A 16,793-nucleotide genomic window follows, 5' to 3' on the forward strand; every position below is an offset into this window, starting at 1 on the left:
AAAATGTAATACGTCGCAAAGTTGAATCAGGAGTCATTTTTATTTCCAATGTAAACAGTTCCCATAAAGAAACAAACAAAGGCCATGAAAGTGCAACAGTAACTTCACCAAGAACAACATTACCTAAACCTGTACAAGCATTATAGCGGGAAAAGTACTTTTCCATCTGCTAGTTTTCACAGAGAAGCTCACACACACACACACACACACACACACACACACACACACACACACACACACACACAGACTGAGTGATGGAGTTTATAGAGATCAGTTCTGCACAGAATAAACTCACTTTCACCTCCAGTTCATCAGACTCACACACACACTGAGTGAGTGAAGTGAAAAGAGCAACATGAGGTGCATGATGGGACATCACAGAAACGCTGTCGGCTCAAGAGGCGAGGCCGAGCAAGAAGCCGCCAACAAATCCACTGGAAACCACAATGTTTTTCTTCACAAATTCAGATGCCTGGAAAACATGGAGGTTTATAAGTTTCATAACCAGAAGAGGGCAGAAGAGGTTCACAGAATGAGTTTATAACAGCTGTGTAGAGCTGAACTAAACTATGAAAAAAGGAAAAATCCATTTTAAAGACCTAGATCTAGATCTGCACAAGACATTATCGTGTCCATCTTATTCTAACTACGAAGCGTCTTCACCTCCTCAATGACCGTGTTGATCTCAGGTGCGGCTTTATTGGCTTTTTTCTTCAGGCGTCTCTTGGCTGTGTTTACATCTTTCTCCACTTTCTTCCAGTCCACTTGGACGTAGCCGCTGTGATTGGCGATCTGCGGGACAGAAGCCCATTGAGTCACATCTAAACACACTGCAGCACCAGTTGATCAGAGTGATCAGTAACTGTAGTGATCAGAGTGATCAGTATCTGCAGTGATCAGAGTGATCAGTAACTGTAGTGATCAGTAACTGTAGTGATCAGAGTGATCAGTAACTGTAGTGATCAGAGTGATCAGTATCTGCAGTGATCAGAGTGATCAGTAACTGTAGTGATCAGAGTGATCAGTATCTGCAGTGATCAGAGTGATCAGTAACTGTAGTGATCAGTAACTGTAGTGATCAGAGTGATCAGTAACTGTAGTGATCAGAGTGATCAGTAACTGTAGTGATCAGAGTGATCAGTAACTGTAGTGATCAGTAACTGTAGTGATCAGAGTGATCAGTAACTGTAGTGATCAGAGTGATCAGTAACTGTAGTGATCAGAGTGATCAGTATCTGCAGTGATCAGAGTGATCAGTAACTGTAGTGATCAGTAACTGTAGTGATCAGAGTGATCAGTAACTGTAGTGATCAGAGTGATCAGTAACTGTAGTGATCAGAGTGATCAGTAACTGTAGTGATCAGAGTGATCAGTAACTGTAGTGATCAGAGTGATCAGTAACTGTAGTGATCAGAGTGATCAGTATCTGCAGTGATCAGAGTGATCAGTAACTGTAGTGATCAGTAACTGTAGTGATCAGAGTGATCAGTAACTGTAGTGATCAGAGTGATCAGTAACTGTAGTGATCAGAGTGATCAGTAACTGTAGTGATCAGAGTGATCAGTAACTGTAGTGATCAGAGTGATCAGTAACTGTAGTGATCAGAGTGATCAGTAACTGTAGTGATCAGAGTGATCAGTAACTGTAGTGATCAGTAACTGTAGTGATCAGTAACTGTAGTGATCAGAGTGATCAGTAACTGTAGTGATCAGAGTGATCAGTAACTGTAGTGATCAGTAACTGTAGTGATCAGTAACTGTAGTGATCAGTAACTGTAGTGATCAGAGTGATCAGTAACTGTAGTGATCAGAGTGATCAGTAACTGTAGTGATCAGAGTGATCAGTAACTGTAGTGATCAGAGTGATCAGTAACTGTAGTGATCAGAGTGATCAGTAACTGTAGTGATCAGTAACTGTAGTGATCAGAGTGATCAGAGTGATCAGTAACTGTAGTGATCAGTAACTGTAGTGATCAGAGTGATCAGTAACTGTAGTGATCAGAGTGATCAGTAACTGTAGTGATCAGTAACTGTAGTGATCAGAGTGATCAGTAACTGTAGTGATCAGTAACTGTAGTGATCAGAGTGATCAGTAACTGTAGTGATCAGAGTGATCAGTAACTGTAGTGATCAGAGTGATCAGTAACTGTAGTGATCAGAGTGATCAGTAACTGTAGTGATCAGTAACTGTAGTGATCAGAGTGATCAGTAACTGTAGTGATCAGAGTGATCAGTAACTGTAGTGATCAGAGTGATCAGTAACTGTAGTGATCAGAGTGATCAGTAACTGTAGTGATCAGTAACTGTAGTGATCAGTAACTGTAGTGATCAGAGTGATCAGTAACTGTGGTTCTCGCCTGTAACAGCAGGAATCCTCCTCCGACTGCAGTAGCGGTGATCTTTCCCACTCTCTGGAACAGGTATCCCACACACCTGAGACAAGCAGGAGAGAGGAAAGACAATGAAGAATAAAGAAAACCTTTTATCCCCTTTTACAGTGTCTATCTGTAGTTTCAGGCTCTACTAGAGCAGGTTTTCCTGCTGGAATGTTGATGATTCCCCATATTCTCCAGTGTTGCGGCTCCTCTCTTCAGTCTGGCAGGAACGCTCTGTTTCCCGAAAGCATTCGTTAGCCAACTATAGTCACAGGTTCTGTCATCATCAGCAGTTCAGCGAGTGTGTGTTTCCCCAAACCATCGTTCTAACGAACATCCGCAAACAGCATCGCAGAGTTGTGTGTTTGTAACCTGACGTTCAGTGCAATCTATATCTGTTATTTAGCATACATACAAGTGTCATTTACGTCTTTAGTTTGTCGAGATTTAAAGCGTCGTGTTGAAGAGTGCGCGTGTGTGAACGAGCTCTAGTGCACAAGAACGAGTCTATGAGTGAATCTGGAAATAAAGCAAAATAACAGAGAAATGAGAAATATTCCTCAGATGCCATGTGTAATTTATAGCAAAACATCTCGCGTTAACTCGATCTCAAACAGATTCATTAACAGCAGTTATTACTCAACACCTGAGTGACATCATTAACCAACGGTTGAACGACCAACTCCCGACAATACGGGAAACGGTCGTGATTGGCTAGTTGATTTCTCTCAGCGATGGACCGTACTATAGCAGTGACGCCGCGAGTTACGGCGCTGTACGGGAAACACACTCCTGTTTACTTCCTGTCTCTATGAAGCCCCTCCTTCTGAAAACCACACTGTGCTCTGATTGGTCGGCTGGAGCAGTGTGTTGTGATTGGTCGAGCGCTTCGAGTGTGTTTGGGAAATGTCCCGCCCCTTACCATAACCACCAGTTTAACACACTACTGACTCACTCAACCAGGCCCCACCCCTTTATTCTGCGTATGAATTGAATTAAATAGCGAGATGAATGAACTGGTGATGAAGAGCAGTGTGTACTGGGAACGAGAGGTGATGAAGAGCAGTGTGTACTGGGAACGAGAGCAGTGTGTACTGGGAACGAGAGGTGATGAAGAGCAGTGTGTACTGGGGACGAGAGGTGATGAAGAGCAGTGTGTACTGGGAACGAGAGCAGTGTGTACTGGGAACGCACCAGCCCGTGAATCCGCCTATCATGATCTGAGTGGCCACAGAGTACTTCTCTGCCATCGGGCCGGAGTTGTTCCCGATCACGGCGTTCCACCACTGGTGACCCCGAGCGTATGTGCTGAGATCCAGCATCTCGAACGCCTCGTCTTCATCGGCCTGTCCTGAACACACACACACACACACACACACACACACACCAGCAGCTCAAGGTGAAGTGTGTGATGCTGTTATTCATCTGAAGCATCTGCAGTATTATATCCATACAGCATGAGGAATATTGATGGAGGGTCACATGACACACACACACGACTGCAGGAACACCCCAGTTCATCTAACTGTATTCTGCTGGTTGTTATTATTGACTGAAGATATTAAATCTAGTTTACTGTAAAAAACAGACTGGTGTCAGAAAAATAAACTTGATTCGAAGGGAAAACATTATTATTTTTCTGACTCCATTGTCATATTTGTTCAAGTTTTAAGCACAAACTCACTTCATTTTTATGATTTTTTTTTTATTTATTTTTTTACAGTAAACCAGATTTAATATCTTCAGTCAATTTGCTTCTCCAGTAAATGTATCTTGATTTAAGAACTTTCAAATATTTGTCCTGGAAAACAAGACAAAAATACGGAGTAAGATTTTGGTAGTTTGTAGTATATAAAACCTCACGACACATGATTTGATTGAGGTCAAATGTGGCCTTTCAGCGAAAAATGACTTTTTAAATTAGATTAACCCAACAGAAGGACAAGATGAACCGAGCTCATATTCTCAGTTAGGGTTTTAGTTGGCATATAATGTGCTCGATATGAGATATAATGACGGCCACTAAACACTCGATCATCATTTATTGACAGCAGACTCACTCACTCACGCACACACACACACACACACACACTCACCTTCTGTGTGTTGTTTTTGTTGTTGTTCCGCCATTTTGGGTGATGTGTGACGTCACGGCGTCAGGTGATGTTGACAGCTGTGCGTGCGCGCCGCCTACAGCCACGTCAATGTTTCAAATATTATACAGTAGCCAATGTCTGGTTATTACTGCGCTTTCATATCCATAAGACACGTATTTCCTGAAATGTTTTATTCTGAATACAAGCTACTGATGAGTTTGTGTTACTACATTTCATTCTTATGTTTTATGTATTTAGTGCATTTCATAGTAAATTAGCAACACTAAATAAATAAACGACTATGCAGGATGGGAAGGTTGGTTAGTAATGGGATGCAGTTCATCTCTCTAACCGTTGAGATTTTCGCCCATATTTTCTGTGAACATTAGAGGAAATAAGAATAGGATTGAGCCACAGCGGCCTAAGCTTTAACCCTTAACTGCACAACTGTCACTCCAATTTCCCCATTTCATGAAAACCACACCTCTCTATTTGCATTTCATAACAACGCAAATTAGCCGTTCGCTTTCCAATGTTTTAGTCAATCCTCTCATTTTTCCAAACATCGCGTGAATCGCTTAAAGCTTCGAGTCGCGCATTCAAGCGATCTTTACAGGAAACAAAATTAGCGAAAGGATTGAAGAACCAAAACATTTTGGGACAAGGCCAGTGACGCGTTCGCGTTCTCCTCGGCGATTGGCTGCTGAGCCCGAGAGGGCGTGGTCACGACGACGGCGTGGGTTCGCCTGTGTGACACAATTACAACAACTTTAATCTGGTGGCGGACACAACTTTAGATTGTTTTAATACGTTCCGCGTTTTTAAAGTGTGCACGGGCCGCAAGTCACGCATAAACATTGACCCGCCGCATCACACAGTTTATTCCTACACAACAATGTGAGAAGACGAGCAACTCACTTCGTCAGGGGGCTTAGAAACCGAAGCGCGTTTTACTGGGAAAAAGTTTCCGTTTATTGTGGCTTTTGGACGAACGGAACTCGCATTCTCCCGGTGCGATTCCATGAAATCGTGCCGCGCGTCGCTCGCCGTCGCCGCTCGACGCCTCAGCGCTGCTGGTGATGAGGAGAAGAAAATGGCGGCGGGAAAAGCGAGTGAACCCGAGGAGGACTCACCGCGTCTGAGCGCGCAGGAGAGCGACGCTCTCGCCCGCGTCGACAGGTCTGAACCAACGCTTAACGGAGCCCGCGAGCGGCTCGGGGTGTTTCGGGGTGTGGGGTGTGTGTTCGGAAGCGAGCTGATCCCGAGCCCTGTGTGTGTGTGTTTGTGTCTCGTTCGCAGCTCTCTGTTCGGATATCAGCGGCTTCATGAAGATGGCGCCAGCATGAAGGCCCTGCTCATCAAGGTAAAGACGCGCGTTGAAATCAACGCATCACAACACACTCACACACACACATACACTCAGTGCAAAGTGACAGCGACTGAGTGACACGGTTTCCCGCGGTCTGGGTGTGAGGGAGTGCGTGCGACGCGCTCCGTCAACGCGCTGCGCTGGAGCTCGCGAGCCTTTAGCCGCGCGGGTCTATGATTGGAACCAGCATATGGAGAACTTTATGAACTCGGCAGCGGCGGCTCAGGCGTTCTGACGCGTCTCCTCGGTGCAGGGACGCGTCGCTGTGTTTGTGCTGTAACTGTGCAGAATGCAGGTGTCACTCAAACTGAGGTCGTTTGAATCACTGGACGTTCATAAGCCGCGCTCGGGCTTTATCTCGATCCGTGTGTGTGTGTGTGTGTGACGCGTTTCTGAGGAAGGGTCAGGCCCAGTTTACCTCAGTTTACGCTTGTGTGTGTGTGTGTGGTAATGGGAGGCAGAGTCAGCTCAGTTTGACGCTTGTGTGTGTGTGTGCGCGGGGGTAATGGCGCTCGGGTCGGCCCAAGATGGCGGGGTGGGGAGGGGTTATAACGCGCGTTATAATGCAGAAAGAGACGCGAATAACCTTAACGCTGCAGAATGAGCTGCTACAGCTGAGCGCCGTGAAGGCTTGTGGGTAACGGGCCTCGTGTGAGAACACCTCCCTGTGTTGTGGGACCTGTAGTGAACACTAGAGAGGGAACAAAGACTGAGTCTGCATGAGCTCCTGCTGTCATGTGATGATGATGATGATGATGATGATGATCCACTGCTTCTTCTCTAGTGTTGGTGTCATCAGATGCTTATAGAGAAAAGTGTCTCTTTTACATTCTTCATTAATAGTGTCTGTATAGATGGATACATTCCCCTGTCATCATTCATATCATATATGTGCATTAGTATGTAGGGTTATATTGCATCCTGACCTGTGGAATAAGTATCAGCATTAACGGCCGTTCACACCAGGAATGATAACTAGAATATTAGCGTTCACACTAGTGCACAATATCATTCTCAGCTTTGACATCTGTCGCTTTAAATGCTCGAGCTCTTAGGATTAGGATTGCAGGATTGGGTTAGGATTGCAGGATTGGGTTAGGATTGCAGGTTAGGATTGCAGGATTGATTCTGATTGACTGTCAGTGTTTTATCGTTCGTCAGCCTGAAATATCTTCTGTGATTCCAGCGACATCGTTCCTCTGTTGTTGTTATCGCTATAGTTGTGGTGTGAACTCGTTTTAAAACGAACCCTTTAACCCTGACAGTCACAGGTGAGGCCCGTTCACAGCAGGAACGCTAACCGCTACGATAACTATATTCCACACAGGAACGCTAACCGCTACGGTAACTATATTCCACTCAGGAACGCTAACTGCTACGGTAACTATATTCCACTCAGGAGCGCTAACCGCTACGGTAACTATATCCCACACAGGAACGTTAACCGCTACAATAACTATATCCCACACAGGAACGCTAACCACACAGGAACGCTAACTGCCACGATAACTATATTCCACACAGGAACGCTAACCGCTACGATAACTATATTCCACACAGGAACGCTAACCACACAGGAACGCTAACCGATACGGTAACTATATTCCACTCAGGAACGCTAACCGCTACGATAACTATATTCCACACAGGAACGCTAACCACACAGGAACGCTAACCGCTACGATAACTATATTCCACACAGGAACGCTAACCGCTACGATAACTGTGTTCCACACAGGAACGCTAACCGCTACGATAACTATATTCCACTCAGGAATGTTAACCACACAGGAACGCTAACCGCTACGATAACTATATTCCACACAGGAATGCTAACCACTACGATAACTGTATTAGAGACCTGCGCGGGACACAATTTTCAGTCCCGCTCCCGCCCGCTCCCGCAGTGTTTAGTACCGCTCCCGCCCGCTCCCGCAAAGATTTGTCATTTTTAGTCCCGCTCCCGCCCGCATCTGTGATATTATGTCCCGCTCCCGCCCGCAAATGCCCGCAAGACGGCAGGCAGGATCAGGGGCGGCGCTAGGACGTTTTTAGCCCCGAATAATTTTGTTAAATTGTGTCTCTCATAGAGCAAAACAATTAATCAGAAAAAGAAATGTGAATAAGATTACAGCAGCCGTGATTACCTAATCATGTGCATATTACAGTTTTATTTATATTTTTCCATTTTGCATTAAAGCGATGTGCTTTTTTGCAGCGTTGAGCAGCGTTGCGCACTTGATATTCTTGATGTTGCTCTGATGCACTACATTACGCTCTGTTTGTTGTTAGGATGACTAAAAGTTCAGCGGTTGACGATTTACACTGTAAGCGCTTAGGGCTATATCTGAGGTGCTCTGAGTCTGTTCCTCGTCCATGATGTCTATTTTGAACTTGAATGAAGTATTCGAACACGGAGCAGCGGGAAGGAATTGTCTCTAAACAAGTGTGCGCGAGATTACGCCCCCCTCTACCCCAAACGACAACATCCACAAGTTTAGATTGCTTAAAACGTTTTTATTGCTGACAAACAGAATCTCTCTCACAAGTACAAATTATGAACGCTACTTTAACCATTTATATATTTTACTTTACACTAATATTTAATTTGCGGGAGTGCAGCGTATCATCCCTCCCGCCCGCACCCGCAAGTGCACCGGATCATCCCGCCCGCGCCCGCAATGACCTTTCAAAATTTGTCCCGCGCCGCACTGTTTTGCGTCGCGACCCGCGGGTCCCGCGGGACTCCCGCGGGAGTGCAGACCTCTAAACTGTATTCCACACAGGAACGCTAACCACACAGGAACGCTAACCGCTACGATAACTATATTCCACTCAGGAACGCTAATCACACAGGAACGCTAACCGCTACGATAACTATATTCCACACAGGAATGCTAACCACTACGATAACTGTATTCCACACAGGAACGCTAACCACACAGGAACGCTAACCGCTACGATAACTATATTCCACTCAGGAACGCTAACCACACAGGAACGCTAACCGCTACGATAACTATATTCCACTCAGGAACGCTAATCACACAGGAACGCTAACCGCTACGTTAACTATATTCCACTCAGGAACGCTAATCACACAGGAACGCTAACCGCTACGTTAACTATATTCCACTCAGGAACGCAGCTTTAAATATATGCTGAAGCTCAAGCTTCTGATTGGCTGTTCGGACTCTATTATTTTACATTTAGAACGACTTTTAAAACTTTACCTTGATTGTTACAGTTCGTCCTTTGTGTTGAGCGGCTTTAACGGGATTAGCGGGACAGTTCACCCGGATATGGCCATTCTGTGATCCTTTCATTCTTCAGTGGAAAACAAAAGATATTTTGGAAAAATATGTGGTTGTTTTTGTTATAAAATGAAAGTCAGTGGATAAAACAGTTTCTTCAGATCATCTTCGTTTGTGTTTGTAGAAGAAAGTCAAAGTGGTTTTAAAGCGTGTAAGTAAATAATGACAGAAGGATAATTTGTGGGTGAACTAACCCTTCCTCCACATGTGTGTCCATCATCATCTTCATCATCTTCTTCATCATCTTCTTCTTCATCTTCATCTTCTTCTTCATCTTCATCTTCTTCTTCATCTTCTTCATCATCTTCATTATCTTCTTCTTCATCTTCTTCTTCTTCATCTTCATCTTCTTCATCATCTTCATTATCTTCTTCTTCATCATCTTCATCTTCTTCATCATCTTCATCTTCATCAGGTGTTGCATGTCGATGCCTAGCAGTCGATTAGTGATTATTTCTACTGTTCTGTTACGGAGATTGTTTGACTGGTGTTAGAGCTGTAGATCAGGTGTGTGTGTGTGTGTGTGTGTGTGTGTGTGTGTGTGTGTGGGGATAGTGTTTGACTGGTGTTAGAGCTGTAGATCAGGTGTGTGTGTGTGTGTGTGTGTGTGTGTGGGGATAGTGTTTGACTGGTGTTAGAGCTGTAGATCAGGTGTGTGTGTGTGTGTGTGGGGATAGTGTTTGACTGGTGTTAGAGCTGTAGATCAGGTGTGTGTGTGTGTGTGTGTGTGTGTGTGTGTGGGGATAGTGTTTGACTGGTGTTAGAGCTGTAGATCAGGTGTTGTGTGTGTGTGGGGATAGTGTTTGACTGGTGTTAGAGCTGTAGATCAGGTGTGTGTGTGTGTGTGTGTGTGTGTGTGTGTGTGTGTGTGTGTGTGTGGGATAGTGTTTGACTGGTGTTAGAGCTGTAGATCACAGGTGTGTGTGTGTGTGTGTGTGTGTGTGTGGGGATAGTGTTTGACTGGTGTTAGAGCTGTAGATCAGGTGTGTGTGTGTGTGTGTGTGTGTGTGTGGGGATAGTGTTTGACTGGTGTTAGAGCTGTAGATCACAGGTGTGTGTGTGTGTGTGTGTGTGTGGGGATAGTGTTTGACTGGTGTTAGAGCTGTAGATCAGGTGTGTGTGTGTGTGTGTGTGTGTGTGTGTGTGGGGGGATAGTGTTTGACTGGTGTTAGAGCTGTAGATCAGGTGTGTGTGTGTGTGTGTGTGTGTGTGTGTGTGGGGATAGTGTTTGACTGGTGTTAGAGCTGTAGATCAGGTGTGTGTGTGTGTGTGTGTGTGTGTGGGGATAGTGTTTGACTGGTGTTAGAGCTGTAGATCAGGTGTGTGTGTGTGTGTGTGGGGATAGTGTTTGACTGGTGTTAGAGCTGTAGATCAGGTGTGTGTGTGTGTGTGTGTGTGTGGGGATAGTGTTTGACTGGTGTTAGAGCTGTAGATCAGGTGTGTGTGTGTGTGTGTGTGTGTGTGTGTGTGTGGGGATAGTGTTTGACTGGTGTTAGAGCTGTAGATCAGGTGTGTGTGTGTGTGTGTGTGTGTGTGTGTGGGGATAGTGTTTGACTGGTGTTAGAGCTGTAGATCAGGTGTGTGTGTGTGTGTGTGTGTGTGTGTGTGGGGATAGTGTTTGACTGGTGTTAGAGCTGTAGATCAGGTGTGTGTGTGTGTGTGTGTGTGTGGGGATAGTGTTTGACTGGTGTTCGAGCTGTAGATCAGGTGTGTGTGTGTATGTGGGGATAGTGTTTGACTGGTGTTAGAGCTGTAGATCAGGTGTGTGTGTGTGTGTGTGTGTGTGGGGATAGTGTTTGACTGGTGTTCGAGCTGTAGATCACAGGTGTGTGTGTGTGGGGATAGTGTTTGACTGGTGTTAGAGCTGTAGATCACAGGTGTGTGTGTGTGTGGATAGTGTTTGACTGGTGTTAGAGCTGTAGATCAGGTGTGTGTGTGTGTGTGTGTGTGTGTGTGTGTGTGTGTGTGTGTGGGGATAGTGTTTGACTGGTGTTAGAGCTGTAGATCACATGTGTGTGTGTGTGTGTGGGGATAGTGTTTGACTGGTGTTAGAGCTGTAGATCAGGTGTGTGTGTGTGTGTGTGTGTGTGTGTGTGTGTGTGTGGGGATAGTGTTTGACTGGTGTTAGAGCTGTAGATCACAGGTGTGTGTGTGTGTGTGTGTGTGTGTGTGTGTGTGTGTGTGGGGATAGTGTTTGACTGGTGTTAGAGCTGTAGATCACAGGTGTGTGTGTGTGTGTGTGTGTGTGTGTGTGTGTGTGTGGATGTGTGGATAGTGTTTGACTGGTGTTAGAGCTGTAGATCACAGGTGTGTGTGTGTGTGTGTGTGTGTGTGTGTGTGTGTGTGTGTGTGTGTGTGTGTGGGGATAGTGTTTGACTGGTGTTAGAGCTGTAGATCAGGTGTGTGTGTGTGTGTGTGTGTGTGTGTGTGTGTGTGTGTGTGTGGGGATAGTGTTTGACTGGTGTTAGAGCTGTAGATCACAGGTGTGTGTGTGTGTGTGGGGATAGTGTTTGACTGGTGTTAGAGCTGTAGATCAGGTGTGTGTGTGTGTGTGTGTGTGTGTGTGTGTGTGTGTGGGGATAGTGTTTGACTGGTGTTAGAGCTGTAGATCAGGTGTGTGTGTGTGTGTGGGGATAGTGTTTGACTGGTGTTAGAGCTGTAGATCAGGTGTGTGTGTGTGTGTGTGTGTGTGTGTGTGTGTGTGTGTGTGTGTGTGTGTGTGTGTGTGTGGGGATAGTGTTTGACTGGTGTTAGAGCTGTAGATCAGGTGTGTGTGTGTGTGTGGGGATAGTGTTTGACTGGTGTTAGAGCTGTAGATCAGGTGTGTGTGTGTGTGTGTGTGTGTGTGTGTGTGTGTGGGGATAGTGTTTGACTGGTGTTAGAGCTGTAGATCAGGTGTGTGTGTGTGTGTGGGGATAGTGTTTGACTGGTGTTAGAGCTGTAGATCAGGTGTGTGTGTGTGTGTGTGTGTGTGTGTGTGTGTGTGTGTGTGTGTGTGTGTGTGTGTGTGTGTGTGTGGGGATAGTGTTTGACTGGTGTTAGAGCTGTAGATCACGTGTGTGTGTGTGTGTGGGGATAGTGTTTGACTGGTGTTAGAGCTGTAGATCAGGTGTGTGTGTGTGTGTGTGTGTGTGTGTGTGTGTGTGTGGGGGGATAGTGTTTGACTGGTGTTAGAGCTGTAGATCACAGGTGTGTGTGTGTGGGGATAGTGTTTGACTGGTGTTAGAGCTGTAGATCAGGTGTGTGTGTGTGTGTGTGTGTGTGTGTGTGTGTGGGGATAGTGTTTGACTGGTGTTAGAGCTGTAGATCAGGTGTGTGTGTGTGTGTGGGGATAGTGTTTGACTGGTGTTAGAGCTGTAGATCAGGTGTGTGTGTGTGTGTGTGTGTGTGTGTGTGTGTGTGTGTGTGTGTGTGTGGGGATAGTGTTTGACTGGTGTTAGAGCTGTAGATCATGTGTGTGTGTGTGTGTGGGGATAGTGTTTGACTGGTGTTAGAGCTGTAGATCAGGTGTGTGTGTGTGTGTGTGTGTGTGTGTGTGTGTGTGTGTGTGTGTGTGTGGGGATAGTGTTTGACTGGTGTTAGAGCTGTAGATCAGGTGTGTGTGTGTGTGTGTGTGTGTGTGTGTGGGGATAGTGTTTGACTGGTGTTAGAGCTGTAGATCACAGGTGTGTGTGTGTGTGTGTGTGTGTGTGTGTGGGGATAGTGTTTGACTGGTGTTAGAGCTGTAGATCACAGGTGTGTGTGTGTGTGTGGGGATAGTGTTTGACTGGTGTTCGAGCTGTAGATCAGGTGTGTGTGTGTGTGTGTGTGTGGATAGTGTTTGACTGGTGTTAGAGCTGTAGATCACAGGTGTGTGTGTGTGTGTGTGGGGATAGTGTTTGACTGGTGTTAGAGCTGTAGATCGTGTGTGTGTGTGTGTGTGTGTGTGGATAGTGTTTGACTGGTGTTAGAGCTGTAGATCACAGGTGTGTGTGTGTGTGGGGATAGTGTTTGACTGGTGTTAGAGCTGTAGATCACAGGTGTGTGTGTGTGTGTGGGGATAGTGTTTGACTGGTGTTAGAGCTGTAGATCACAGGTGTGTGTGTGTGTGTGTGTGTGTGTGTGTGTGTGGATAGTGTTTGACTGGTGTTAGAGCTGTAGATCACAGGTGTGTGTGTGTGTGGGGGGATAGTGTTTGACTGGTGTTAGAGCTGTAGATCACAGGTGTGTGTGTGTGTGTGTGGATAGTGTTTGACTGGTGTTAGAGCTGTAGATCACAGGTGTGTGTGTGTGTGGGGGGATAGTGTTTGACTGGTGTTAGAGCTGTAGATCACAGGTGTGTGTGTGTGTGGGGGGATAGTGTTTGACTGGTGTTAGAGCTGTAGATCACAGGTGTGTGTGTGTGTGTGGGGATAGTGTTTGACTGGTGTTAGAGCTGTAGATCACAGGTGTGTGTGTGTGTGTGTGTGTGTGTGTGTGTGTGTGGATAGTGTTTGACTGGTGTTAGAGCTGTAGATCACAGGTGTGTGTGTGTGTGTGTGTGTGTGTGTGTGTGTGTGTGTGGGGATAGTGTTTGACTGGTGTTAGAGCTGTAGATCACAGGTGTGTGTGTGTGTGTGTGTGTGTGTGTGGATAGTGTTTGACTGGTGTTAGAGCTGTAGATCACAGTGTGTGTGTGTGTGTGTGTGTGTGGGGATAGTGTTTGACTGGTGTTAGAGCTGTAGATCAGGTGTGTGTGTGTGTGTGTGGATAGTGTTTGACTGGTGTTAGAGCTGTAGATCACAGGTGTGTGTGTGTGTGTGTGTGTGTGTGTGTGTGTGTGTGGGGATAGTGTTTGACTGGTGTTAGAGCTGTAGATCAGGTGTGTGTGTGTGTGTGTGTGTGTGTGTGTGTGTGTGTGTGTGTATAGTGTTTGACTGGTGTTAGAGCTGTAGATCAGGTGTGTGTGTGTGTGTGTGTGTGTGTGTGTGTGTGTGTGGATAGTGTTTGACTGGTGTTAGAGCTGTAGATCAGGTGTGTGTGTGTGTGTGTGTGTGTGTGTGTGGATAGTGTTTGACTGGTGTTAGAGCTGTAGATCACAGGTGTGTGTGTGGGGGGGGGGGATAGTGTTTGACTGGTGTTAGAGCTGTAGATCACAGGTGTGTGTGTGTGGATAGTGTTTGACTGGTGTTAGAGCTGTAGATCACAGGTGTGTGTGTGTGTGTGTGTGTGGATAGTGTTTGACTGGTGTTAGAGCTGTAGATCACAGGTGTGTGTGTGTGTGTGTGTGTGTGTGGATAGTGTTTGACTGGTGTTAGAGCTGTAGATCACAGGTGTGTGTGTGTGTGTGTGTGTGTGTGTGTGTGTGTGTGTGTGGGGATAGTGTTTGACTGGTGTTAGAGCTGTAGATCACAGGTGTGTGTGTGTGTGTGTGTGTGTGTGTGTGTGTGTGTGGATAGTGTTTGACTGGTGTTAGAGCTGTAGATCACAGGTGTGTGTGTGTGTGTGTGTGGATAGTGTTTGACTGGTGTTAGAGCTGTAGATCAGGTGTGTGTGTGTGTGTGTGTGTGTGTGTGTGTGTGTGTGTGTGTGTGTGTGTGTGTGTGTGTGGATAGTGTTTGACTGGTGTTAGAGCTGTAGATCACAGGTGTGTGTGTGTGTGTGTGTGTGTGTGTGTGTGTGTGTGTGTGTGTGGATAGTGTTTGACTGGTGTTAGAGCTGTAGATCACAGGTGTGTGTGTGTGTGGGGATAGTGTTTGACTGGTGTTAGAGCTGTAGATCAGGTGTGTGTGTGTGTGTGTGTGTGTGTGTGTGTGTGGGGATAGTGTTTGACTGGTGTTAGAGCTGTAGATCACAGGTGTGTGTGTGTGTGTGGGGATAGTGTTTGACTGGTGTTAGAGCTGTAGATCAGGTGTGTGTGTGTGTGTGTGTGTGTGTGTGTGTGTGTGTGTGTGTGTGTGTGTGTGGATAGTGTTTGACTGGTGTTAGAGCTGTAGATCAGGTGTGTGTGTGTGTGTGTGTGTGTGTGTGTGTGTGTGTGTGTGTGTGTGTGTGTGGATAGTGTTTGACTGGTGTTAGAGCTGTAGATCACAGGTGTGTGTGTGGGGGGGGGGGATAGTGTTTGACTGGTGTTAGAGCTGTAGATCACAGGTGTGTGTGTGTGTGTGTGTGTGTGTGTGTGTGTGTGTGTGTGGATAGTGTTTGACTGGTGTTAGAGCTGTAGATCACAGGTGTGTGTGTGGGGGGGGGGATAGTGTTTGACTGGTGTTAGAGCTGTAGATCACAGGTGTGTGTGTGTGTGGGGGGGGATAGTGTTTGACTGGTGTTAGAGCTGTAGATCACAGGTGTGTGTGTGTGTGTGTGTGTGTGGATAGTGTTTGACTGGTGTTAGAGCTGTAGATCACAGGTGTGTGTGTGTGTGTGGGGGGGGATAGTGTTTGACTGGTGTTAGAGCTGTAGATCACAGGTGTGTGTGTGTGTGTGTGTGTGTGTGTGTGTGTGTGTGTGTGTGGATAGTGTTTGACTGGTGTTAGAGCTGTAGATCACAGGTGTGTGTGTGGGGGGGGGGATAGTGTTTGACTGGTGTTAGAGCTGTAGATCACAGGTGTGTGTGTGTGTGGGGGGGGGGATAGTGTTTGACTGGTGTTAGAGCTGTAGATCACAGGTGTGTGTGTGTGTGTGTGTGTGTGTGTGTGTGTGGATAGTGTTTGACTGGTGTTAGAGCTGTAGATCGTGTGTGTGTGTGGGGGGGGGGTAGTGTTTGACTGGTGTTAGAGCTGTAGATCACAGGTGTGTGTGTGTGTGTGTGTGTGTGTGTGTGTGTGTGGGGATAGTGTTTGACTGGTGTTAGAGCTGTAGATCACAGGTGTGTGTGTGTGTGTGTGTGTGTGTGTGTGTGTGTGTGTGTGGATGTGTGGATAGTGTTTGACTGGTGTTAGAGCTGTAGATCACAGGTGTGTGTGTGTGTGTGTGTGTGTGTGTGTGTGTGTGTGTGTGTGTGTGTGGGGATAGTGTTTGACTGGTGTTAGAGCTGTAGATCACAGGTGTGTGTGTGTGTGTGTGTGTGTGTGTGTGTGTGTGTGTGTGGGGATAGTGTTTGACTGGTGTTAGAGCTGTAGATCACAGGTGTGTGTGTGTGTGTGTGTGTGTGTGTGTGTGTGTGTGTGTGTGTGGGGATAGTGTTTGACTGGTGTTAGAGCTGTAGATCACAGGTGTGTGTGTGTGGATAGTGTTTGACTGGTGTTAGAGCTGTAGATCACAGGTGTGTGTGTGTGTGTGTGTGTGTGTGTGTGGATAGTGTTTGACTGGTGTTAGAGCTGTAGATCACAGGTGTGTGTGTGTGTGTGTGTGTGTGTGTGTGTGTGTGTGTGTGTGTGGGGATAGTGTTTGACTGGTGTTAGAGCTGTAGATCACAGGTGTGTGTGTGTGTGTGTGTGTGTGTGTGTGTGTGTGGATAGTGTTTGACTGGTGTTAGAGCTGTAGATCACAGTGTGTGTGTGTGTGTGTGTGTGTGTGTGTGTGTGTGTGTGTGTGTGTGTGTGGATAGTGTTTGACTGGTGTTAGAGCTGTAGATCACAGGTGTGTGTGTGTGTGTGTGTGTGTGTGTGTGTGTGTGTGTGTGTGTGGATAGTGTTTGACTGGTGTTAGAGCTGTAGATCACAGGTGTGTGTGTGTGTGGGGAT

At 46.3% G+C, this 16,793-nt stretch overlaps 2 protein-coding genes and 1 long non-coding RNA gene across 4 annotated transcripts in view; 2 read left to right on the forward strand and 1 right to left on the reverse strand.

Moving 5' to 3' along the window:
* Positions 1–21: 21 nt before the first annotated feature.
* LOC311301038 (FUN14 domain-containing protein 1-like) lies at positions 22–4,607 on the reverse strand. Of its 2 annotated transcripts, none has more exons than XM_084425865.1 (5): positions 4,471–4,607; positions 3,569–3,725; positions 2,357–2,432; positions 664–792; positions 22–472 (listed from the first exon to the last, which is right to left on the reverse strand). In XM_084425865.1, the coding sequence occupies exons 1-5, from the start codon at positions 4,502–4,504 to the stop codon at positions 395–397; spliced, it is 474 nt and encodes a 157-aa protein (XP_084281991.1). In that variant the 5' UTR covers positions 4,505–4,607; the 3' UTR covers positions 22–394. The 2 variants fall into 2 exon arrangements, with proteins under 2 accessions (XP_084281991.1, XP_084281992.1); XM_084425866.1 differs by having other exon boundaries at positions 3,569–3,720; positions 4,471–4,583.
* Positions 4,608–5,491: 884 nt separating this feature from the next.
* Positions 5,492–16,793, forward strand: part of kdm6al (lysine (K)-specific demethylase 6A, like) — a gene marked incomplete at its 5' end in the record, with an annotated part of 78,063 nt that continues 66,761 nt past the window's right edge. The window contains 2 exons of the mRNA XM_084425857.1: positions 5,492–5,649; positions 5,770–5,833. Of these exons, the coding sequence (XP_084281983.1) occupies positions 5,492–5,649; positions 5,770–5,833 (222 nt within the window). The remainder of the gene's footprint in view (positions 5,650–5,769; positions 5,834–16,793) is intronic.
* On the forward strand, positions 10,040–15,212 carry LOC311300668. The gene is made up of 3 exons (XR_014629358.1): positions 10,040–10,070; positions 10,137–13,734; positions 14,271–15,212. It is a non-coding gene; the product is annotated as an uncharacterized lncRNA (long non-coding RNA).

This window comes from Rutilus rutilus, assembly GCF_951802725.1.
Source record: "Rutilus rutilus genome assembly, chromosome: 12".
Lineage (NCBI taxonomy): Eukaryota > Metazoa > Chordata > Actinopteri > Cypriniformes > Leuciscidae > Rutilus > Rutilus rutilus.